At 37.9% G+C, this 26,389-nt stretch overlaps 1 protein-coding gene across 1 annotated transcript; it reads left to right on the top strand.

Moving 5' to 3' along the window:
- The first annotated feature begins 24,355 nt into the window (after positions 1 to 24,355).
- Positions 24,356 to 25,766, top strand: LOC116089174 (heat shock transcription factor, Y-linked-like). The gene has a single exon (XM_031368840.1). It carries the CDS (start codon positions 24,444 to 24,446, stop codon positions 25,620 to 25,622), a length of 1,179 nt encoding a protein of 392 aa, XP_031224700.1. The 5' UTR covers positions 24,356 to 24,443; the 3' UTR covers positions 25,623 to 25,766.
- The last annotated feature ends 623 nt before the right edge of the window (positions 25,767 to 26,389 follow it).

The raw sequence follows: 26,389 nt of genomic DNA, 5'->3' as shown, positions 1-26,389 counted from the left end.
ACCAAGCAACATCAGAAGGCCTTATTTGTAGATGCACAGAAGAGACTTGGGCCCTATCTGGAAATCAAATAAGACAGAAACAATGCACTAATATAATTCATATTTTCATAATGTGTAATTATAAAAATCTGTTCAAGGAATTATAATTCTGTCCCACTTTAACTTGAGACGATACATAATTAATAAAATAAAAGCAATTAAACAAAAAAATTATTTTAAAGGCAAGACCTTTTCTTGCTGTGTTTCTGGACTATTTCAGCAAGCATGTCAACAACAACAAATATGTTAATTATGTCACCTATAAATGGGATTAAATACAAGCAATTAACTTAAGATTCATTTAAAATATGTTATACTTATATGACCATTCTAAGAAATTATAATGTCTTTCATTTGAGTCATTGTGTTATACTCTAATTGTTATTAGCAGTAAAGCTGAAAGAAAATCAAAATTAAAGAAGGAAAAATAAAGAGCTTTTCCATGGGTCTGGATTCCACAAACAGATTCAAAGCAAGATAGAATAGCATCAAATGAAGAACTGCTTTTGCTTCTAGAGTCTGTGGCAGAAGGCCATGCCCGTCAGTTGTAGAGGTGTCCATTCCCCTGGGGAGTGTGCTGAGGTGGACCGGTCCTTAGCTGTGGGGCATTAGTGGGAAGTTGTCTTCCACGTTTCTATTTTCACAAGCTTTCTCCTGAATTTGTGTAATGGGGAGGGCTGTGTGAATCAGATATGTGTATGTTGACTCTCAGTTCTGCCTCAAGTGTCTGGAGTATGAGGGGAAGTAGAAAAAGCCAGCTTTGTTCATTTCACCTGGTGGAGTGATCTTGCTCCTGGGGCTCAGGCCCAGGCCCTGGGATGGTCTCAATCTTGAATGAAACTGGCCCAGGACCTTGGGTTCTGTTTCTGCTGCCCGTGCTTGGTTTCTCAGGGAACTGCTTGCCAGAGCATTCTTGACATCCCTCTGCTTTAATCTCTATGTGTAACACAACATATATAAGGATATTTCTTTTTAGCTCCTCTTTATTCTTTGGTCCAATAGATGTCTTTGTTTTCTAAGCTAACAAAATTTTTCTTGACTGACATAACCAGCTTTGGTAATGACAGATGATTTTTTTTTTTTAACAACAGCAAACAAAAAGAAAAAAGAAGAAAAGAAAAAGTCTTTATTTTATAAATGTCTGATTTCGCACATACATGGTCAGTCTTTTCATCTTCTTTGAGAGGGTTCCCTTCTACTTTTCCAGTATACATTTCCTATATGTTGGAATATTTGGTAAAAACTCATTTCTTCAAATGTTGCTGTAGAAGAATCTACCCCCCCCCGTACTGTCTGCAGCTAAGTTTCCTCAGTTTTGAGACTTTAATATAATCATTAAGTGCATCAGTTGCTCTATTCTGTGCTGCTAATTGAGCGTACATTTGTTTTCTGTTATCTTTACGAGCCCTTAAGAGTTTAATTTGGTTGCATCAATCAGCTTTTTCAAAACTCCTTTAATGTCATGTTCTAAGATGTCTCTGTTTCCTAACACATTCATTAAATCCAATTCTAAGTTGTGCTTCTCCAAGAGCAGCAATCCAACTGCTCGTCTCAAGAGTTCACCCCAAGGCTTATGCTGGTTTTCTTTACCATTTGAACAGCTTCTTCCCACCTCTCACTGCAGGCTCTGCTAGATGTCTCTCTGACTAGCCTGTTCACTCATCTTTCCCATCCTTCAGACTCGTGTGAAAGCACACGTGCAGCCAGCTGACATGTCATGTTCTCTGAGTGCCTTTTAATGTTGCATTCTTGCTGCACTCTTGTCAAGCCTACTGATGGTAGTTTGCTTGCCCCTTTGACATGGTATGTCTTTAAAGCATATTTTCTAAATATATAACATTCAAGGTGCTGCCAACTATTATTGACTTGTTATACATACATTGATTTAACTTGTTTGAAAGTCTGGGTCCCAAGTCCGGTCTTACTTCACAGTATAGCTTAGTATTAGTGATAACACTGAAGAGAAAAAAAAATCCAATTGACTTTAGTGGAGAGATTAACACTTTATCTTTCAATGTCCCTGGACCTTTGAGATCAACTCATTTTAAAAGATGATGTGCAAATTGTCAGTAAGCAGGGCTAGTTATTGAAGAAATGAAAAAGAAAACAAACAAGCAAACAAACAAACAAACCTTGAGAACAGAGCATTTTACAAAACTGAAGCTAGAAACAGTGACTTTCCAAATGTTAGCCAGAACAGCAACACTTGTGGTGGTAGGACTATAAAATGGTACATCCTTGTTGGGAAACAAAAACAAATTAATAAATAGAGTATTTTAACCATTCTCAACATTCAGGTAAGAGAAATTGTCTCACGCACAGAGTCCTGTCAGGCTTCTATAAGATCATTAGGCAGTTTTGTCACAGACAAGTTCATTGTGGTATGTAATAGAAAGAATGCACATTTTCATGTATTTCATACAATGTATGAAATGTTCATACAGTGAAATATCCATACAATGTATGAAATACTCATACAATGAAGTATTACTTAGCAATGAAAAGAATAAGCCATTGATTTACATAATGTGGATGAATTTCAGGAACTCTTGTCACCTGAGAAGAACCTGATGGGAGTGCACACAGTGTATAAATCAATGTATACACAGATCAAGGACAGGAAAAGCTCCTCATCGATGAACTCAGCATGGCGGCCATGTGAGCAGAGTGTGTGGTGACCACGTGAACTCTCTGCGTGAGGGAGATGATCTGTAACTTTATCTGGGATGTGGGACTCTTTATTCCTCTCACCCTGCACTGAATAACACTTATGAATATTTTACTCTATTGAAATAACCCGAGACTTTCTTGGTAAAATAGCAGTCACTGTTTCCTTGAGAGCCAGTGGAGCAGAGGGTCAGAATAAGAAGTACTGCTTCAAAGATGGAAATAGAAAAAAGGCTTCAAAAATTCAGAATGGAAGTGCAAAAACTTTGGAAAATGGCAAAAACAAAGACTTAATTTGTGGAGGAGCAAGCTGGATACAATGTCCATCATGCATGGTCTTGTCTAAAGCAAGACCCAAAACAAAAGACACACAAACAGGCAAGAGGAACTAAAACTTTCCCTGCATGCACAGGATAGGATACATTACTATAAAGATCCCAAAGATTCTACCAGAACACTCTTTGATCTGAATACATTTATTAAAGTATACTATGATATAATGTCCATATTAAAAACCTAGAAGTTATACACCAGTAATACATCACCAAATAGGGAATCTTGGAGGAATTCCATTCACAATTTCAACACAAATAAAAGAAATTAACAAAAAATAAATAAATAAAAGTAGCATCAAACTTAACCAAGAAGATGAAAGTCTTTACAACGGAAACCTCAAAGGACTGAAGAAAATATTGAAGAAGACACTTAAAGATAGCTAGAAGGCTGTTTATGCTAATAGATCAGAATTTATATTGTGAAAATGACTACATTACAAGAGCAATCTACATACTCAATCCACCTCCCACAATAATCCCAGCAATAGTCTTCACAGAATTAAAACAAAACAAAACAACAACAACAACAACAAAAATTGATCAGATGGAAGCATACAAAAAAACCTTAGCTAGAAGAATAGGGCTGGAGGACCACAGTAACTGATCTCATATTATATAATCATAGAAACAAAAACACTATGATACCAGTAGTCATATAAAAACAGGAAGTGCAGTAGATGACCCAGAAATAAACCTACACAGTTACAGCAATCTAATTTTTGGCAAAGCCATAAGAAACAACAAGAACAAAACAAAACAACAACAAAACTATACATCAAAGAAAAGACAGCTACTTTAACTAATGGTGCTAGAAAACTGGATTTTCATTTGTAGGCAGAATGAAATTATATCTATAGCTCTTACCTAGAAAAAAATAAATTTCAATAATGTGAGACCTGAAAGTTTATAAGTGCTCAAGGAAAGATGGGCAACACAATTCAAGGTATGACATAAGTAAGGCAGTCCTGAAATAGGTTCTGGTAGTTCAGGTAATGATGTCAAGAACTAATACATGGGAGTATATGAAATTAAAAACTTATAAAGCAAAGAAAATTATCACTAGAGTTAAAAGTAGCTTAAATAATGGGAAAAATGCCAACATAGCATATAGGATTAATACCCAGGGAATAAAAGAGCTATAAAATTAAACATTAAAATGCTACAATCTAACCAAAAATACATGGACAAACAAACTGAATAGGCAGATCTCAAAAGAAGAAATAGAAATAAATACCCCAAATGATCAGCCACCAGGGCAATGCATATTAAAACTTCCTGAGATTCTGGACCACCCATAAGAATGATTTTCACCAAGAAAACAAATGGTAGTGATGCTGGTGAGGATGAGGGGAAGGAGGAACTCTGTTCATAGCTGGTGGGCATTTAAATTTGTGTGGCTACTAGGGAAATCAGTTTGAGGTTCCCAAAATATTGAAAATAGAAAAACTCTAGGACAAAAAACTCTAGGACTCTATACTTTGGGTATATAACTGAAGGCCTATACACTGGAATGCCACTGAGAGATCTTGGATATCCATGTATACATATTCATCGCCGCATCAGTGGCTTAGGGAAACTTCTAGAAGATGAGGCAGAAAGAAGCCAGGATAAAAGGAAGTCTGACCTGTGACAAAAGCAAAACCCGGGCGGGCAATGATAACATGTTAACGTGGAAAGAGGAAAATCTCATAGGTCCCCACCCTTACAGAAAGAATTAAAGGCAACTCATGGCTGTGGAGCAAGAAAGAATTATCCTCTCCCAGAGATGAGCTTCCTTATTGGTTATCCAAACCAAAGTGGCCTACCTTGAAATGGCACACACACAAACAACAAAAAATGACTCAGCCAACTGTACTTATATATGTGCCTAGAAATGTATATGTAGCAAAAATAATCAAGGAAGAAACCTACCAGTTTGAGAGTAGGGGGGTGGGGGTTATGGGAAAAGAAGATGGGGTGGGACATGGGAGGGGCTATAGGAAGCAAAGAGAAGAGAGAGGTGGTTTAATTATTATAATTTAATTTAAAACATAGGGGAAAATATTAGAAACTGAGAAAAATAAAGTTCAAGTAACTGTATAGGAATCACTTTTGCTGAGAGAGTAAAATGAAGCAAAGCATTCACACATCTTATATCTGTCTGAATGATAATGAGGCACTGGACACTGGGCATCTTCTGAGCAACCGAAAGCAGAGCTTCAACGCTCTTCCCTCCCACAAACCTGTGTCTGCAACTTTTCTTTGCTCTGCTCTTCTAGAACCTTCACAGCATCACCTACTATCGCCAGCTAAGGCATAATTTATGTTTGAAAGCAAACCTCAAATTTCCCAAGGGGAATGCCTGATGGCAGCAGATGGTAAAGGAAACAGTAAAGAAAAGATAGCATTCAAGTTAAAGGAGGGGAGCCCGTCAGAATGTTTCTGTAAGCAAGGTTTGCTCTGAGTTGAACAAATTAGAATGCTCATCCATGGAAAAGTAGGTATAATGGACCAAGGGCAATATTCATTCTCAACAAGACTCTGCCATGCTCATGGGGCTGAAGTGTTAACCCTAACCCTAAGATGAGACTTATGTATTTTGCTTTCTCTTTGGGCTTTAACTTAGAAATGAGGCTTCAGATAAAATAGAGCACTCTACCTATACAATAGGAACAATTCCATATAGTGTGTGATTTTAATCAATAGGAAGTATATATCATAAGTAATACTATGGTGACATAAAATAGATTAGCTGTTACTTGGGTCATGCATTTGTGGCTGAGGGCATATGCTATGGTAATGTTCCTGTGCTTAGTAATGATGGAAATGATGGATACTGATAGAGATGGTTGCCATGAAATTGTGTATGTACACGCTGAATGCCTCCAACTTACATGACCTACACTCTTTACTTTTTAAAACTATGGCTTTTTATTTGTATATTTAGTTTTTACATAGGTGCACACTTGTGAGGCATGGCTTGTATGTGGAAGTCAGAGGACAACCTTTGGGAGCTGGTCCCAGAGATGAACTCAGGTCATCAGGCTGGGCAGTGCGCAGACCCCTAATTACTGAACAATTTTGTTGGCCATGACTTATACATTTATATGGGAGAACTGAGTAATATGTGACTGGGTAACTCATTGGTTGTATATTGCCATAAAGCTGTTAAAATAGGACCTGTTCAAACCATATCGGAGGATCCATAAAATTTAAAAAATATCTGAAATATCATTTTAGCGCAATTACAGTTTGTTTTTCTATATTCATGATTACGTTGAAATTTAGCTTTATTACAGAAATAAAATTAGAGAAAATGATTTACAAATTAGCATTTTCTATACACAGAACCACAAACTAAAATATAAGATAATAGCAAATCATTATTATTTATGATTTATTAAAAAATAGGCTCAGCCACAACATGCTGCTGTATGGCAGGAAAGCAGGGGATATTAGAATATCAAATGGATTTCCTTGAAAAGTCTATTTTAGAGACAAATAATTCTTCGGAGAGAATCTTTGCAGTGTTTTCTAACTTTTTACAAATTTACATGACAGATAATGTCAAGGTTAATCTTGATTGACAACTTGATTGACGTGGGGGATGAATAGGAGAACATTGAAACCTCTGGGCGTGTCTGGGAGGAAAGAGCAGCAGCATCAGATCCTGATGACTCTGTTTTAATTGCCATGGACCTGGCATTTGACTAGACAGGGCAGAAGTGGTAGAAAGCTGGGCACTGAAAGAGGGTGAGAGTCTGTGGATCTCTGGGGATGCACCTTTGAAGGGCATATCTTGTCCCCATCCCTCCTTCTTCCTCTGCTCCTTGGTTGCCCTGGATGAATGAGTGGTTTTCCTCTGCTGCTCTATTCAGTGTGCTATCTTAGCAGAGCATGGATGGAAACCTCAGAAATGGAGTCAAAGGGAAATCTTTTCCTTTTCAAAAGTGTTTCTCTCAGGTATTTGTCAGAGTGACAAAAAGTGACTGTTAGGAGGCCCTTCTATTTCTTTCTTTCTGTGACAAGACGACACCTGCCATCGATAAAGCCTGTGTCATGTCCTGGGAGGAATATGGTCACAGAATGATTGTCACTATTTAAATGTAACACATTAATTACTCTTGAAAGACAGTGACTAAGCTTTCCTAGCTATTTGTTCTGTTATTGTCTGATAAAGTGATGTTTATACCCACCTGCTTCAGGATGCATGCTTGAGTGTTACTCCCAAATTCCATACTGTTGTAAGCTTCAGTTTTCTCCATCCAATGGGAAAGTTATAAACCATAAGGTTATGTATGATCTAAATTTTAAAAATGGAAAGAGGTCAGGAGGACCTTTGGGTCTACTAAAGTGCACATTAAATATTTGTCCTTACCCTCATACTCCACGAATAAAGACAAAAAGATATTCAATTTAAATACAGACATTGCCAAATCATTGAATTAAATTGTGTTATATATGATACGTGGAAGTTTATGATCAATTATTACCTTAAAACATCTTAAATCCATTTTTGAATATAAAATAATCAGAAATTCTAGAAAATAGCAAATAAGTATATAGATGACCTCTCTAAGCTTGGTGTGAAAACAAGGATGTAAAGGGAAACAGTAAAATTTAAATACCCAAGAGTATAAATGTATCCATCGGAAAGTTACTCTAAACTCCATTGAAATACTACAATCAGGAAATACTTGATCTATAGATGCCTGGCAATCTAGGTACCTATAAGATTTCTATAAACCAATGTGACTCCAACAAAGATGGATAAAGGTCATAGGCAACCAACACAAGCATGATGAAGCCGAATAAATATTCATGTGCAAAATTTGCTTAATTAGTAACTGTGAAGTGTCAACTTATACATGAAATTAATTTTTATCTACACATTTCCCAAAGATAAGAGTTATGTATAGAAGATATAACAAGATAATCTCATGAGTGATAAAACAAGTTCTAGCAATTTAGAAGCATTAAAACTATACACTGTGTTTTCTCTGTCAAAGTGGAATTATATTCGAAATTAACAATAGACAAATGATAGAAAACATTTGTTCCAGGTATCTGGGAGCCAAATACCACACTACTAAATCATGAGTGGGTCAAGAAGAGGCATCAGAGGGAAGAAAAATAAACAGAAGTAAATGAAGATGAAAATAAAACATCTAGTCATGAATTTATGATCCTGTTTCAGAATATAGGAAAAGAAGAGCAAGAGATTCAAAGTGGAAGGAAGGAAACACTACATATAAACAGAAACCAATAATACTGAAACAAAATGATAAAAATCAAAGAGATGGTTTTACAAACTGTCCAGCAAAGTTTGCTATCTTCTAGAAAGATGGACAAAGGGGAAAAATGACAGATCATCACTATCAGAAATGAAATTAATAACATCTGTCTGTAGTCCAAAGGTACCTATCTGTAAAGTATCTAAACAGCTCTCCAAAGTTTAATTTAGTGACATTGATCAATACCTGGAAAAACACAAATCACTACAACTTGCAGAAAAAGCAATAGAAATTAAAAAACTACAAGGGAAATTAAGATTATAATAAAAAACCCTCAAAATAAAAATCTCTAAGCTCAGGTGGATTTTCAGGAGAATTAGATTGGTTATTTAAATAATAAAGAAAACCAATTTTATTCAACCTCTTCAATACAATAGAAAATGACTTCCCATTTTATTTTTTTCTGAAGCCAGGATTACTCTGATTTCAAAACCTAATAAAAGAGTCCAAAAAAAAAAAAAAAAAAAAAAAAAAAAAAAAAAAAAAAAAAAAAAAACGAAAAACATAGGCTAATATTTCTGTTGAACCTAGAAACAAAAATTTCAATGGAATTTTATCAAACTAAGCCAGTATGAAAAGCATTATGCAACACAATCAAATAGAGTCTAGCCCTTCTACACCAAGGCCACCCAACACAGAAAAACAGTCAGTACCATTTGCCTTGCTAACAGGCCACAGAGGGTAAAGTTTAGGAGCACATCTGTTGACACAAGACAAGTGTTTAATAGATTCTAACATCCACTCAAACTTGCTGTGTGCCAGAATAAAGAAACATCATTATGCCAGACAGTAGTAGTGCATGCCTTTAATCCCAGCACTTGAGAGGCAGAGGCAGGTGGATTTCTGAGTTCGAGGACAGTCTGGTCTACAGAGTGAGTTCGAGGACAGCCAGGGTTACACAGAGAAACCCAGTCTTGAAAAAAAAAAAAAAACAACAACACAAAAAAACCCCAAAAAACAAAACAAAACAAAAAACCCCCAAAAAACAAAACAAAACAAAAAAACCAAACACACCAACAAAAAAACCAAACAAACAAAAACAAAACAAAACAAAAGAATCACCATCTCTACAATACAGAGCACTGTAACATTAAACAAACAATTTTCCATTAAAGAATCTACTTTACAGTGAAAGACCAATTGTATCTTTTTGTTTGAGATTGATAAAGAATTCAGGTAAGGATTCGGGCTCTTATGACATTTATTCTATGTAGTTCTGGAAGTGCCTTAAAAAAATAGCCACAAACAGAAAATACTCTATGCCATGGAATACTGCTTAGCAATGAAAAATTACTATGGTAAGTGCTGTAACGGTTTAGATTGGTTTCAAGGATTATTGCTCAAGAAAAAGAAGCAAGTCCACAAAACCGAATGTTTATACAATTCTGTTCATACTACATTGTTGAAATTATAGAAGCATGGACATGTGAAACAGATTGGCAGCTTTTAGGTGATGACAAGGGAATTGAGGGTAGGAGGACATGGGTGGAGCCATAGAGGGCAATCAAAGTGGGAAAGTGTTCTTTCTGTGTCTTGTGTCAACCATCCTATATGAATGCCAACATTCGGATCTGCTGTTGTACTGTAAATTTATAGAGTGTCACCATTGGGGCAAACTGGGTAAAGGCTACAATGAATCTTCCATCATCATTTTTTGAGGACATGTGATACTGTTATTATCTCAAAATAAATTTTAAGTACAAATACAAAAACATAATACATGTTATGAAAAGTGGACATCTTAAGCACAATTTTTTGAAATAACAGATTGGTTCAAAATTTGAAAGGAAAAAATATGACAGTAGCTAGCAATTTGAAAACTGAATGTGTTTTGATTTGCCACTCTACTTTTAGGGCTTCATCTTAAAATTAATTCCTTCATAAAGATGCTCATTTCTACCCTCTGCATCATAGAAACCTTCTCTGCAACAGACAGAAACCGTTACAGAGAAGCACAAGTGATCAGAATGGAGCCCAGCCCAAACTGATAGATTTACACCCTGCTTCTTGTGCATAAGACTCAGGGATTATTCCAGAAGGGGGTGAGAAGATAGTAAGAGCCCAAAGAAGGGGGTTTGCTGTGAGATTGTAGTTCCTAGACATGTCAGAGAAGATATGCCCACAATGTCTCTTAACATGGCTTCCTGAACATGTCCTGAAGAGGATAATACCAACAGGCATACTAACACGAACATACTAATATGAGCTCAAGAGGCCTCAACAATACATGAAGAACTACAGGAAGCTAAGGAATACTGAGAGAGGGAGAGAGAGTCTTCAACAGGCAAGAGAACACCAATCAAATATCCAATACCAAATGATCATCCCTGGAAGCACATATATGAGAATAACGTTATGTAGCCTGACCAGGTTGTACTTAGGCATCACACACACACACACACACACACACACACACACACACATGCACGCACATACATACATATGTAACAATAATTAATGAAAAAGAGCCAGAGAATATAAAAAAGAGCAAGCTGAGAGTACATGAGAAAATTTGAAAGAACGAAAGGGAAGGGAAAAATTATGTAATTATATTAGAATTTCAAAAAAATTTAAAAGAGCAGATGGGGGAAATGCTCATTTTATCATTCAATGTATACATTCGATGGTATTTTAAGTTATAGACAGATAACTGTGCCCATAAGTAGGTATAGGGTTTTCTCTTATACTAATATAAATGAACATTTTGTAGCCATTTCAGAGAAGCAAGCAAACAGAAATGACTAGATAAACAAAAATGACCTATTTTCAGATGAATACAGCAAGCTCTGAGCAACACTTTCCATTCTTGTAACATAAACTATCGATGCCCTGCCCAAGAACAGGAGAAAGTAAAACCAATGGAGATCAAGGTGTAGCTAGTTCTCCATCACCCCTACTCTGGGGCTGGAGTAGGAAGAGAGGATAAGAATCCATTACTGTCTACTGGATAGAGTTCTGCATTGTTCTTTTTCATTAGCTGCACCTGTTGTCTCTATGATGAAATGTGATCATGAAACAGTGGGTCGTAGTAAGAGCACAGGCTTTTACAGTGGAAGACGTACTTTTCCCAACCATAATTTCACCAGCAGGCTTGTGAGGTAGGTAGGCAAGTGTGTGAAATGAGTAAGTGGGGTTTCCCGAAGACCACCTTCTTCCCTGTGATGCTGCAATGGGAAGGGACAGAATCTAACACTCCATGTATCTTCTAGGCTAGAATGTTTAAGCTGTGCATGACTTTTACTCACTCATACTCTGCTTTTTCTAGTGTGAAGTACTCCTTCTCTTCCTTCCTCTCTGCCTTCTTGCAAGCTGTCAGTCAAATCCATGTCTTTCCAAGAACTTTTGAAGTAAGAATGACACGTCCTACAAAAGCAAGGTAGGGCCTTGCTTTTGCTCAAGGAGACCTTGGGTAGTGTTGCAGGCTGGACTCATAATTCTTTTTTTGTTTGTTTGTTTTCTTCCCAGTGGCATGGGATATAGACCCCTGTCTAAAAGGGGCAACCCAGTGGTTTGCTTAACATCATCTTCAAGTTACAAATTAAGGAAACAGTATTCATGCAGCTAAAAGCAGAATCACAGAAGGATACAAGATTCCTTTATCCTCAAAGGATGGAAAAGAAATCCCTTTATCCTTAAAGTGGGAATAGATGCCTGGGAGTGAATTCTCACCAGATAGCTATTAATGAGTTATCAGATCCTTACCATGTAAAGAACACTGTCAAAAGCCATTTCTATTGCTACTCTTTTTTTTTCTAATTTTTTTTCTATCAGCATTGGGTTTTCTAAGATCTTGTTAAAGGGGGACTTCACTCAGTACCTTATCCCAACTACTCAGAAGCGAAGTGAGTTCTAGACTAACCTGTGCTCCAAAGAGACAGTGCTTCCCAAGAAGAGGCGGGGGAAGGGAGAGAGGGAGATGATTTGGACACTGCTGATGTCTTTTTTGGGGGGGGAGGGTGGATGGGTTTCCAGACAGGGTTTCTCTGTGTAGCCCTGGCTGGCCTGAAACTCACTGTGTTGACCAGGCTGGCCTCAAACTCAGCAATCTGCCTGCCTCTGCCTTCCAAGTGCTGGGATTAAAGGTATGCACCACCACCGCCCGGCACTGTTGATGTCTTGTGTGACCCTGAACTATAAAAGTGAAACCTTTTTATCGCCACTTTGACTCCCACTAAGACTTTGGCTAATGTCTGCTTTTCCTTATGTTAACCACAGGGTGGGTTTTTCTATGCAGTAAAAGAATCAAGACCAAAATTTGAACCCTGGTTAATGGTTGTAGACCTTTTATGATCTTTCACTTCAAATTATCTGTTAGGCTGTCTCCTATTAATCATGCCTTGAGGGGCCAAAGGGAAGCATTTTACTGTGTCTTTTGTGGATAAAGAAGGTTCTTCTCTTCATTTAACCTTCCTGAACGGCCCTTGCCGCAATCATTTCTTCTGCTGATGGGGGCATTCTACTGCTGTTCACTCCATCATCTAAGTCAGCCAGTGGCATTATAGTGCATGCATTCTGTCCTCATAGTAGTTGAGGGGCTCAGGGGTGGGCAAGATGTCCTCTAAAGAGGCCAGAGCTACCTCTGAGATGAGATTCTGAAATTAGATGAAAGGGCTTCTATCCTAGCAACCCTTAAAAAATACATAGAAACGCATCTGTCCCTTATTTTTTCAGCTTGCTTCATGGTGAGTCACTCAAGTTCTTAAAACCATACAATTATACATGCTAACAGCAGGGAAAAAGAGTAGATAATAAGCCTGGCAGGGGTAGTTTAACCAAACCATGTGTATCCATGGTTTATATCAATAAGAGAGACTTAAGAATTCTTTTAAGATATGTGTGCATACATATATGCACACGTGCATAATAAAGTTCCCAGACAAAAATACTATAAAATTATGTGTATACACTCAAACACATAAATACACACACACACACACACACACACACACACACACACACACCATCTACTGTCTCTAGTATGTTTAATGATGAATGTAAATGGAGTAGAGATATAATTCACTCTTATGTCCTAGGTTACTGCACTCTCATTGTTTGATAAAGAAACTTTCCTTCTGTGAAAATTATAATAAAAGAAATTGAACAGTTTATGAGATAAAGAATACTGGTGTATATAGAGTATTGGTTTCTTTTCTTTAAAAAATGAATAGTCTAGCTTACTATATAAACATGATCTCATGTGACACTGTTTTATTTGCTAAACTCCCACTATATAATAAAAATTTTAATATATAAATATATGCACATACACACATACACACATGCACATTTGTAATTTGTTCTGAAGCCAAGATACCTAGAGACTAAAACATGGAAGATTAGCTATATACTGTGAACAAGTGAAGGCATAGAACTAAATATTGATGAAGTTTCTCTTGGGAGAAACAATCTCAACAGCATTAGGTCCCAGGCTGTTCTTCAAGCTATCTAGCCTTTCAGATGTTAGGAGAGACTTAGAAGACCCTAATTACCTAAGGTTCCCCATCTGAGATACTCTTGGACTTTGACATTTATCCTTGTGTGTGTTTCTATGTGTTTGTGTGCACATATGTGTGAGGGTGCATGTGTGTATGGAGGTCAGAGGACAACCTCACATGTCTTTCCTCAGACGTCATCCATCTTTACTTCTGAGACAGGGCCTCTTATTGGTCTCGAGCTTGGTAACTTAGGCTAGACTAGTTTGCAGTGAGTCCCATGAGTCCACTGGCTGTCTATCCTCAGCACTTGGGTTACAGATGTGCTCCATCATACCTGATTTTACAATTTTCATTTGATTTAATTTTTACTTATATGCATGTGTGTATGTGTGCATGTATGTGTGTGTATGTGCACACCTACTGTGGTTAGGTGAGGGTGTTGGATGCGTTGAAGCTGGAGTTACAGGTGATTGTGAAATGACCATTGTGGGTTCTAGTGCTTGTGAAGAGAATGAGAACTCCTAACCACGGAGCCAACTCCCTGCATCACCAACCCCCACTTAATGTGAGCTCTGTGGCCCAAACTCAGATTCTCATGCTTGCAAAATAAGCAACTGAACACCTCCTCAGTTGCTAGTGTTTACTCTTACAAAGTAGTTCTCACAGCATTTTTGCTTGTCATTAATTACTATAGGATTAAAAAATCAACTTCTTGTTTTTTTCAGTGACTATGATTGCTTTTGCATTTAAAACTTTATTTTACAATTATATATTTAAAAGCAGTTGACAAAAATCTAAAATGCTAAGACCTTTATTTATTGTATGCAATTGCCATTTCCTTTCCTAAAGCCACCACATTCACAACTTCTTTGTCTCATTTCTTCATTCTTGTTCAATGTAATAAAATACTACATTAAAGTTATCTTTTACCTGCAACTCTTTCTGGGCCTGAGTCCCAGACCCACAAGAAATTAAACATTTATATATTAGTTTATTATGCATATACATGCAATTTATACACAGATACACACTCTATACTTAATTTCAAGAATCTTATAAGATTATAATGTTCTGAAGTTATTTATCTACATTCATTAATGGTATCCATTACTATTTCTTTCATGTATTCAATTGCATGCAATTGTGTAATGTATTGATTGTAGAATATTTTAAGGCACATTTCTGCACTCAAATATGATAAAGATCTTAGTTTAGAGACACCTTTAAGTTTAGAATGTTTGTGTTCTTTTCTCAATCAAGAGTTGAGTGAAAGAGAGAGAGAGGGAGGGAAGGAGAGAGAGAGAAAGAGAGAGAGAGATGGAGAGAGAGAGAGAGAGAGAGAGAGAGAGAGAGAGAGAGAGAGAGAGAGAGAGAGAGAGAGAGAGAAGAGAGGGTAGCAGGATAGAATGTTTAGAGGAAAGACATTTACATGAGTTTGAATTCAGGACACATTAAAAATGGATCCATTGTAGAGCATTGTATCCTATATATGTATTTTATTTTATACGTATTCCCTAGTTTTGACAAATTTTCTATGTGGTACATTCAATTAATACCTTTCCTTTGGCACTTATGTATTAAATGCTTGTAATGGAGATTAAAGGTTAATTAAAATGTTATAATTATTCTGAGTTCATGACAATTTAAGAAGCATTGCCAATTGGATTACCTTAGATAAGCTTCAGCTCTGCCCTATTCAGCTAACAATTCCTCTAGACTGTGAATTGTCTGGTGGTAAGAATGGAGGATTATTCAGTCATCTCTTAATGTAAGATGTCAGCCTTCTTGTGTCTTTGATTTTATGGTATAAGATACCCTAGAGCCATTGGGATGTTACCAAACTTCATGGTAATGTGAACAAATTTCCTTCTTAAGGAACAAGTGTGACTAGGCAGCTGAGCTCTGCAGGGCAGTCTCTACCTGCATTTTCGCAAGCCATGTGGAGACGGCTCTGTCTCATGTTGGAATCAAGGACACAGATAGGATATTTTGCTCCCTTTGGAAATCCAGACAGTGTTGGAATGGAGCTACTGTTTGTCTAGATGGAGGTTGAAAGTGGGTTGCAGATCCATGTCCCTCAAGAGCTAAAACACCAACCTCCACCCCCACTCTCTTTGCCAAAGCCAACCAAATGGTTGAGTCGGGTGAGATGGGAGAAGATCACCTTCTGGAAGGAACACTGCCTCCTGGAAGCAGGAAGTCAGTGTTTTCTGAAGCACAAGACCAGTCTTAGCAAGTTGGAGGGTTCATATTTCCCCTATTAGTAAGAATACTTAGATACGGCTTGCTTTGCTTACATATAAGAAGCCATTTGACCTTTTAAATATTCAGGTTAGTTTCTATGAGACTATAAATATCATCATGTGTAGCCATTTGCCCACTAAGCCTTCAACATGGTAGTGTGCTCATGAGTGAGGAGTTCAGGTAGAATTCAGTTTGTACCTGGAAGAGGCTGCAATCAACTTGTCATCTCCATTGTGGTCCTTTCAGGAGCATCTCTCCAAAATTCACGAGTCCACAGAGTTCAGTTCTGTGAGCTTACACAACAGAGGACTCTGCTGTCTTCTGACTTGATTATTCTCAGTTTCCAAAGACCCCGAAATTCCATTGCCATGTAGACTGTGCATGGATTCCTCACAAGATGGACATGTCCTTATTCAAAGGCAACCAAATACTCTAACTTCAGTCTTAGATGTAGGAACAGATTCCTGGATGGCTCTTCAGCATCTTTGTCACATAGTCTAAGTGAGTAATAATCCCGACATTTGCCAAACACATGGCTTGAAGCAAAGACTGGGCCGGAGAGCAACACCTTTCAGTTTGGCCTATGAAATAGCAGAATCTCCCAATTAAAAGCCACAGGCTTAGCCCTTCTGACTTTCAAAAGATTCTATCTACCTTCAGAAATTGTAGCTTCTCTGGGAGTAGTTCTCACTAAAGATATTGAAAGCAGTAGATTGATCAGTTAATGACGGTTTGTCTAAACCTTCTGATGCCTGACTTCCATTCCTTAGAGATCCTGGGGGAATTTTATCTGAACTGCTTAAATGTCCTCAATGGTGGCAGGGGTGTAGAAGTGGGTATCTCCTTTAAAAAATGAAAAGAAAAAAAAAAACAAACGAACAGTAACACCTAGGTTTAAAATCATGCCCAGCTCATGTTTGACAATCCTTCTGATAGCCCAAATACTATAAATTTAGTTGACGATAACAGAACAGATGGAAAAACATATGGCTTGTAGGTAGTGTGTGGCAGTTGATATTTGCGGTACATTAGGGGAATTTATTTTATTTTGTCTCTTTCCTTGTGTAACTTTATGATATTTTATCAAGTGAATTTTATATGTCTTTTGACTTATTTCTGTAGTAGTATTAAACTCTTTGTGACTCAAACATACTATTTTTAAATAGTTGGTTTTATAACCACTTCAAAGCACACATTGAAATACATAGGCAAGACCTTCATTCAGAGAAAACCTTTCAGAGTTACTGGCAATCCGTGCACAGAGATTACACATGTAAAACAGGTGCCCATTTATGGAGACTAATTCAGGCAAAGCTTATTAAAGATGGTCTGTCTAGCTAAGATTTAGATTAGAACATGTATCTAAAAGTGCCTCCAAACCAGAGCTCTAGATTTAATATTAGATCTTTGTAACTTCACATTTTCTAAAAAAAAAGAAAAAAAAGAAAAAAAAGAAAAAAAAAGAAAAAAATGGTTTAAAAAACCATATGTGCTTAAAATACTATGTTTTCATCCTGTTAGATGAATAAGGGAAATTTAATGTACATGGAAAAAAAAAGACATAAAGACATTTGTTTATATATGGCCTTCAGCTTGATTTGCTTTTAGGCTAGACAGTGGCCCTGGGAACCCTGTATCACTTTGAAGTTTCTCTGAATTGAAATGCAGCTTCCTGATGCTTGCCTGTTAGCAATTTTGTAATTTTTAAAAAAGAAATTCTAAGTATTTACATTTTAAAATGATTTTTTTAAACACACAAGGCAAGATGGAAAAGGTATTTCTCTTTAGAGGGAGTAAAGGATAAATAAAGGTAGACTTATCAATTGAACACACTTTAAATAAGTATGTGTGAAAATTCCTATAGCTTCTGAGTACTTAAAAGTATGCATGTATTAAAGTCACTTACTCTTGAATTCTTGGTAAATTTTCTTCTATCAGACGCTTTTAATTTCTCTATATGACATTTTCCCCTTTGTCTAGCCTCTGATATCCGTGTATGGATCTCATATTTCTGATTTTCTTTGGGCATAAAAGACTTTCTTTGGATTTTACACATGGTACTTCTCTACCTAGATGGATTTTCTTAGTCCTCTTTGTTACCGATGGTTTGAGCTTATTTTCACACATACAAAATCCACTAAACTAGGTGAAAAGAAAAGAGGTAATATTAAAAGGTACTATTGATTCTCTCATGAACACCCATATAACAAGCCTTCCTAGCTCCCTCCTAACAATAGACAAACAGCAGAACATTCCATCCAGGCAAGCTTTCTACTTCCAACTAAGACACCTTTGGGTTTAACTAATTGTTAGTTTGGCTTTGAATTATTTTTTACTTTTTGCAAAGTAGGTTTTCAGAGGAGTTTCTCACTCTTAATGCATGGGAAGGTACAGAGATCTCTTGTATGTTTGTGCCTCCGTACACGCAATTTCTCTGCAATTTCTCCATCCTTATTATCCTGTACTGGAGACCTGCATAGCTTACAGCTGATACGAATATGTGACTAATGATTGCTACCTTAGGAGAGTGTCCATGAGGTACTCCAAAAGCACTCCTTTGGGCCTGTACACCTAATTGTGTTGGAGAGATGTATAATGTCGTTTACCCACCACTGGTATCACCCCAATGTTTTTACCATCCTACACAGCCTCTGTACACCCCCACTTCTCATCAGCCCTAAAACCACTCATTTGTTTCACTATCCCCATATTTTGACATTTTCAAAAATGTTCAGAATGCCAGATCCATCCACTCACTTATGGATACCTTGGTTGCTTTTAGGTTTTGGCCATTTTGAGTAAAGCTGCTAAAAACATCCGTGAGCAAGTTTTTGTGTGGACTTAAGTTTTCAACTTCTTGGGAATTTCGTCTCCATATGATAAGAGAATCGCTAGTGTTGGAGGAAAGTGCTGAACTATCTTGCGGAGTGGCTATAATATTTTGAATTCTCACCAGCAGTGGGTGAGAGTGTCAGTTGTTCCAAAGCCTTGCCATCATGGTCAATGGGAAGATGCAGAGCCACTCTTGCACCCCCGAGCCTTCCTGTCATCACTGAACTCTAAGAAAGCTGTATGCTGCACCATCAGCGGTGTCATTCTTCAGCTGTAGTCAGTGCTCTGGGATGGGGCCATGGTGCTCGGTATCTAGGAGCACCCCACTGTTGGTTTAACTTTCATTTTTCTGATGAAATTGGATGTATTCTTGTATTTTCCTTTCTTGTCTCTGTCCATTCATTAGTGAAGTATCTATGTTACTTTTTAAATTGTTTTAAATTGGTTTTTTTTTCTTATTGTTGAATTTTAAGAGTTTTTAGGTATCTTTTATTATATATCTTTTACAAGTTTCCCCTCTAGCTTGTGGCTTATCTTCTCATTCTTTTGGTTGATTTTTGCAGAGATGAAACCCTAAAACCCACTCATTTCTTTCAAATTTACCATCTCTTTCTTTCGTGGGCTATAACTTTGGTGTTAGATCTAATAAAAAAAAAATCACTAGAATCAAGGTCACTTGGATAGTTTTAGTGTGTCTGCTAGACTCTCATAGCCTCACATGTCTCACTGAGGTCTGTGGTGCAGCTTTTGTGGGAAGCAGGTGAGTCTGTGTGGACATTCTCTCTCTCCTCCTCGCCCTCTGCTCAGCTGTGGCATGTTCAGTCCTTTTGGAGGTCAAATTGTTTCAGCGTCACTTGTTGAAAGGATCTGATTACTGAAATCCTACAGTTGTCCTTTAGCCTACTTAAGCCTATTGGCAGGCACACACTATTGGTACTTACTTGGCTAAATTCTGTTTTTTAATAAAATAATGCTCTCACAAAAAGGAAGTCAGTTGAAATTTTTCTTTTTTTTTAATCACTACCCATCATTTCATTAGATATTTTCTTTATTTACATTTCAAATGATATCTCCTCTCCTGGTTACTGCTTCAAAAAAATATCAAAAAGAAAAACAAAAAACAAACGAGGCTTCCTGCTGCCTCCCCCTGCTCACCAACCCACCTGCTCCCACTTCCTGGCCCTGGCATTCCCCTACACTGGGGCATAGAACCTTCACAGGACCAAGGGCCTCTCCTCCCATTGATGACTGACTAGGCCATCCTCTGTTATATATGTAGCTGGAGCCATGAGACCCATGTGTACTCTTTGGTTGATGGTTTAGTGCCTGGGAGCTCTGAGGGTACTAGTTAGTTCATATTGTTGTTCATCCTAAGGGGCTGCTTGGGTCCTTTCTCTAGCTCCTTCATTGGGGACCCTATGCTCAGACCAATGGATGGTTGTGAGTCTCTACTTCTGTATTTGTTGAGCACTGTCAGAGCCTCTTGGGAGACAGCTATATCAGGCTCCTGTCAGCCAGCACTTGCTGACATCCACAATAGTCTCTGGGTTTGATAATTGAATATGGAAAGGATTCCCAGGTAGAGCAGTCTCTGGATTATCCTTCTTTCAGTCTCTGTTCCAGAGTTTGTCTCTGCAACTCCTTAGATGGGTATTTTGTTTCCTCTTCTAAGAAGGAATGAGGCATCCACACTTTTGTCTCCCCTCTTCTTGAGTTTCTTGTGGTTTGTGGATTGTATTTTGGGTATTCTGAGCTTCTGGGCTAATATCCACTTATCAGAGAGTGCATGCCATGTGTGTTCTTCTGTGATTGGGTTACCTCACTCAGGATGATATTCTCCAGATCCATCCATTTCCCTAAGAATTTCATAAATTCATTTTTTAATAGCTGAGTAGTACTCCATTGTGTAGATGTACCACATTTTCTGTATGCATTCCTCTGTTGAGGGACATTTGGGTTGTTTCCAGTTTCTAGCTATTATAAATAAAGGCTGCTATGAACATAGTGGACCATGTGTTCTTATTACATGTTGGAGCATCTTTTGTGTATATGCCCAGGAGTGGTATAGCTGGGTCCTCTGGTAGAACTATGTCCAATTTCTGGAGGAACCACCAAATTGATTTCCAGAGTGGTTGTACCAGCTTGTAATTCCACCAGCAGTGAAGGAGTGTTCTTCTTTCTCCCCAACCTCACCAGCATCTGCTGTCACTTGAGTTTTTATGCTAGCCATTCTGACTGGTGTGAGGTGGAATTTCAGGGTTGTTTTGATTTGTATTTCCCTGATGACTAAGGATGTTGAACATTTCTTTAGGTGCTTCTCAGCCATTCGGTATTCCTCAGTTGAGAATTCTTTGTTTAGCTCTGTACCTCATTTTTTAATAGGGTTATTTGATTCTCTGGAGTTTAACTTCTTGAGTTCTTTGTATATATTGGATTTTAGCCCTATATTGGATATAGGATTGGTAAAGATCTTTTCCCAGTCTGTTGGTTGCCATTTTGTCCTATTGACAGCATCCTTTGCCTTACAGAAGCTTTGTAATTTTATAAGGTCCCATTTGTCAATTCTTGATCTTAGAGCAGAAGCTATTGGCATTCTCTTCAGGAAATTTTCCCCTGTGCCTATTTGCTTGAGGTTCTTCCCCACTTTCTTTTCTATTAGTTTCAGAAGAAGCTAAAACCATCCCATGGAAAAAAAGATAGCATTTTTCAAGAAACGGTGCTGGCTCAACTGGTGGTTAGCATGTAGGAGAATTTTCATTACTTGTTTTTTCTTTTTAAATCTATTCTTCTCTCATATAGTACAAACCAACTGCAGTTTCTCCTCTCTTCTCTCCTCTAAGCTATACTCTCCCCTCTCCCCCAGACACACCCCCTTCCTCTATTTTCCTTCAGAAAAGAACAGACCTCAGGACTCTCAACTGAGCATGGCATAACAAATTCCAGTAAGATGAGGCACATACCCTCAGATCAACCCACACCAAAGAGACAACCCAGTAGGAGGAAAAGGGTCCTAAAAGCAGGCAGAAGAGTTAGAGACACCTCTTACTTCCTCGGTTAGAAGTCTCACAAAACCCCAAGCCGACAGGCAAAGCATACTAAGCTCAGTAACTCACAGCTCTTCCCATCTCTCCAGCCTTGACCTCACTTAGCATCATTGACCTCACTGAGCTTCCAGCCCAGGAGAATGACCAGTCTGTTGTTTTGTTAAATTGTTCGATAATTTCCCTATTCTCATGTTTACTCCATGTTTTTCAAAGATGATTTTTTTGTCCCTATCTAATTACCTTCCCTTCCGCTGTTATCCATTTCCTCCTACTCAGTAAAGATGAGTGGTTTAATTGATATCTAACAGATGAGGCTGGGCTAACATTTAGGTTTATAAAAATTGTGGTAAGGACACTGGCTGTAACCTCCTTAATTTATTTGTGAAATCATCTCATTTCACACTGCCTTCTAGTTGGACCCTGGAAGTGAGGGCTAGTTACAACTTGATGGATGCATAAGGTAATCCTCATGCAGCCATTTTGGCAAAAATGTTTGGATTTGATCTTGGCATATTGACCTCACTGCAGGTGTTCTTGTGGTGATTGCAGTTCCACCTACTGATTTATCCACAGCTACTTTCTTCATCCTGCTGCACAAGCCGAGCAGCACCGAGTCAGTCACTCTTCAGATAAGTTAGGCTTCTGCTACTCTGATGGCTCTGTGCCCCGCTGCTGTGTTTGCTCTTAATATAAACCAACAGGAGCCACAAAGTGAGCCTTGTATTTTGTGCTAAGTTCACTAGAAATATATCTTTCCATTTTCCTGCTGATGTCATGAATTTGGTATGTAACTGGATTCATTTATTTCAGAGTTTATATATTTCATGTATTTATTCATTAGTTCAGTGTTTTGGAGACTGTGTGGAGGAGAAGTTCTTCTTGGGACATTGCCTGTGGAGGAAGTCGCTGCTGGGTGCTCTCTCTTCCTCTCTGAGCTATCACGATTTTACCCCAGCATCTGGTTCCCAAGTCTTCATTGGTAAAATCAATATCCTGAGTTTTGTTGCAGGATATTTAACCACACTGTGAGCCCTGAGATTGTATTGTTTACTGGAGAAACCTGTTTTTATTTGTGATATGGCTTAGCCCTTGCACACACCTTTAATCCAAGAGCTGTCTGCTTAGTCTAATCAGGATTTAAAAAGTCAACCCCAGATTATGAGGTGGAAGAAGCAACCTATGATCAGGGAGTGAACATAGGAAAAAAAAACATAGAGAGTAAGAGGAAGTCAGGAGGATGGATAGAGAGGCACACAGGAAGCAGAAAGGAGGGACATTGAGTTTAGAAAGGTTTCACAGGCTGCATGGAGGAGAGCTTCTTTTTGGGACTTCGGCTGAGGAGGAAGTTAGCTGGGTGCTCTCTCTGGCTCTCTGAGCTAGCAGGATTTCACCCCAGCTCCCAACTATTCATTGGCAAAATCGAACAATTGAGATTTTGTTAAAGACAAAACAGCAGAGCTTTGCTTTTAGATATTGTCTTTGTAATTTATTTATCTTAAACAAAAAACATTTTTTTGTGTGTGTGTGTGTGATTCCAAAGTAAAACTCTATAAATTAAGAAAAAAAAGTGGGGGAAGGGGATCATGAAAAAGTATATTGTATGAATTAAAAGGAAAAAAGTACATTAATCAGGGCCTCACTTCTGCCCGATGTGCCTTACTCCATACTCAGGATTACCATTTTCATTAGTTTTGGCTTCCTTTGCTACCGCTTTTTCTTATTTTTGCAAGCATAGTTAAACATATGTATATGTAAGCTAAATTATGCTATACACATACACATAAAAACATATCTAAGAATGCAAGTATGTCCGGGCTGGAGAGAACATTGTATAGAAAAATGTAAGCATGTCAGGGGTGGAGAGATGACTCAGAGTTTAAGCGTAGTGGTTGCACTAGGGCCATGGTTAACAATAGAACTGTCCCATTTATACCTGCTGGGAGAGGGAACATTGATTTTCTCCAGTGGAGTGACACTGGGTATCTCAGGGCAGGCCTCATATTTAGAAGTAGCTGACCAACATATAATGGACTCCACGGTTTTTTTTTTTTTTTTTTTATGTGTCATTTGATTACAGTTTGGTGTTTTGTTGTTTCTTTTGGGATGGTATTTTATTTCATTTTCCCAGCTTTGGGGGTTTTTATTATTAGATTGTTGTTTTTTTGGAGGGTGGGGTAGGTAGGGAGGAGGAAGATCTGGAAATACTTAGGGGAGCAGTAGAATATGGTCAAAGTATATTTTAACTTAAAAATTGTTTTAAATAATATAAAGTCTAATCAAAAAGGGAACGAAAGAAATTGTCTTTAGGGATGACATTTTGAAACCTTCAGTAAGGAGCCACTCTTTTGCTTTCCTGGGAACATTTTTGCACAGGACAGGAACACTTTTGGTATAATGTTATTCAGTGATCACCAGGAGCCCTAAGTGATTCTGTGATGTCACAGCTATAAGACTGACTACCTTTATGATGTCGTCACTTACTTCCATCTGTGTAGGACTCCTGAAGCACCAATATAATCTGCAGAGTACAAAGTTGTTCAGATGTGAAGTCTGTGTGGGTAAAGTGTACAGAATATGGCTGAGGCGCCTTCCGAAATGCTGGATGTTTCCCCTAACAGTCTATCAACAGATTCAGAAACCTCTTCCGGTGAGCCTTGGTGTGACAACACAGGTCAGAAGGACTCAGAATTATGGGCTATTATTGAGGAAAGTGCATTTCAGGTTTTGGCTCAGCGATTCTTGATAAAGAGGCCGCCTCATACCCTCTGTGCCTCGGAGCCAGATGAAGACAGTAACTTATTTTCAATGACTTTCCCCAGAAAACTCTGGAAAATAGTGGGAAGTGACAAATTTAAGTCTATTTGGTGGGATGAGGATGGGACTTACATAGTGATCAATGAAGAACTCTTCAAGAAGGAAGTGCTGGAAAGAAAGGCCCCCTTCAGAATATTTGAAACTGATAGCATGAAAAGTTTGGTTCGACAACTTAATCTGTATGGATTTAGGAAAATGAGACAGAACTTCCAGAGATCTGCTTCTCTACCTGACTTTCTGGCTGAAGAAAAAGGAATTTCTGCCTCATGTAAGTTACAGTTCTACCAGAATCCAAACTTTCTGAGAGACTGTCCCCATCTTATAGAAAGAATGAAAAGGAGAATTGGGATTAAAACAGTTTCTCGTGGAGCTGCTCCTTCGCTTCCAGATTTCAAGAACAAACACTTCAGACCAGACTTGGGCAAGATGGATGACCACAGTTTGGGTGTAGCTGTCCAAACCAGTGAGAGAAATCTGTTGTCTGGCTCTAGTATTTCAAATGTATATCTGAGACAGAAGCCTTCTCTTGCTCAAGGGGTTTCTGATACGATGGATGTCATCAGAAGCGACTTTTCTCTTACAACATCAAATTCCTTCAGACCACCTGAAGAAATTCTGGCACATCGCCCCGCTCCCTTAAATGAGGTGTCCTCTCTTCATATGGACTCACAGAGAATCTTCACTCAAGCAAACGACAGCACTGTGAACTTCATTATAACCTCTATTACTCAAAACCGCAGGGATGTGTCTCACTTGTGGAATAGTTGTATTGAAATGCAAGGAGAGCCTTCCTTTCAACCTGGGCTTCCTCACTTTTCATCCAGTTCATCTACTTACTCTGACTCAAAAGCAAAAGGTGAACCTGATTTACCGATACACAAGGAAAGAGTAGCACCTACCACGTTGGCATCGGCATCAAACCATCACCCATCTTCCTGAGGCCATCAATTTTATAATTACCAACAATCTACTTTGTTCTTTATGAAGACGATCATGATAGCAGAGATTAGAATTCATGTTGACAAACACCTGGAGTGTACCTGAGATTATCGTAATAGAACAATAAAACTCTATGTGCACCTTAAAAAAAAAAAAGAGTACTGGCTGGTCTTCTAGAGCACCTGAGTTCAATTCTGAACAGCCACAGGGCAGCTAACAATTCTCTAACTCAGTTCCAGGGCATCCAAAATTCTCTTTTAGCTTCCATGGACAGCACATTGCACAGGCATACATGCAGACAAAACATCCACACACAGAAAATAAAAGATTCCTGATTTAAAAAAAAAAGAATGCATATATGTGTGCAAATAAATATTGGTGAGTCTCTGTACAAATATATTTGTATATTCATATGTAGAGTACATGCACATATAAATACACATATATAGTGCATGTCCACTTTTCAAAATGCCTAAAAATTACCCACTTAGCATTTTATCTATCCATTCCATTTTTCTTTTATGAATGTACACATATACCATACTTCAATTAGTGGTCATAAAGGCAGTTTCTGATATTTTTCTGTTGTGGAAAGTATTGCAACAGATGCACTTGTAGCCTTGATTTTTTTTTCATTTTGACTTTCAGTGGTTTAAAGTCTCAAACTTCAAAGCTTTATTTCCTGAGAAATTCTCTTTTACTAGGGAGAAAAACACCATTTACTTCCAGGAAGAACTCGGAACTATCAAATTTACATCTAAATTTTT

Source organism: Mastomys coucha, unplaced genomic scaffold, assembly GCF_008632895.1.
Source record: "Mastomys coucha isolate ucsf_1 unplaced genomic scaffold, UCSF_Mcou_1 pScaffold14, whole genome shotgun sequence".
Taxonomy (NCBI): domain Eukaryota; kingdom Metazoa; phylum Chordata; class Mammalia; order Rodentia; family Muridae; genus Mastomys; species Mastomys coucha.
This window is presented reverse-complemented; position numbering and strand designations above follow the sequence as displayed.

Bases quoted from the DNA above. Each gene is read 5' to 3' on its own strand.
- LOC116089174 (XM_031368840.1), top strand. From the start codon at position 24,444: ATGGCTGAGGCGCCTTCCGAAATGCTGGATGTTTCCCCTAACAGTCTA.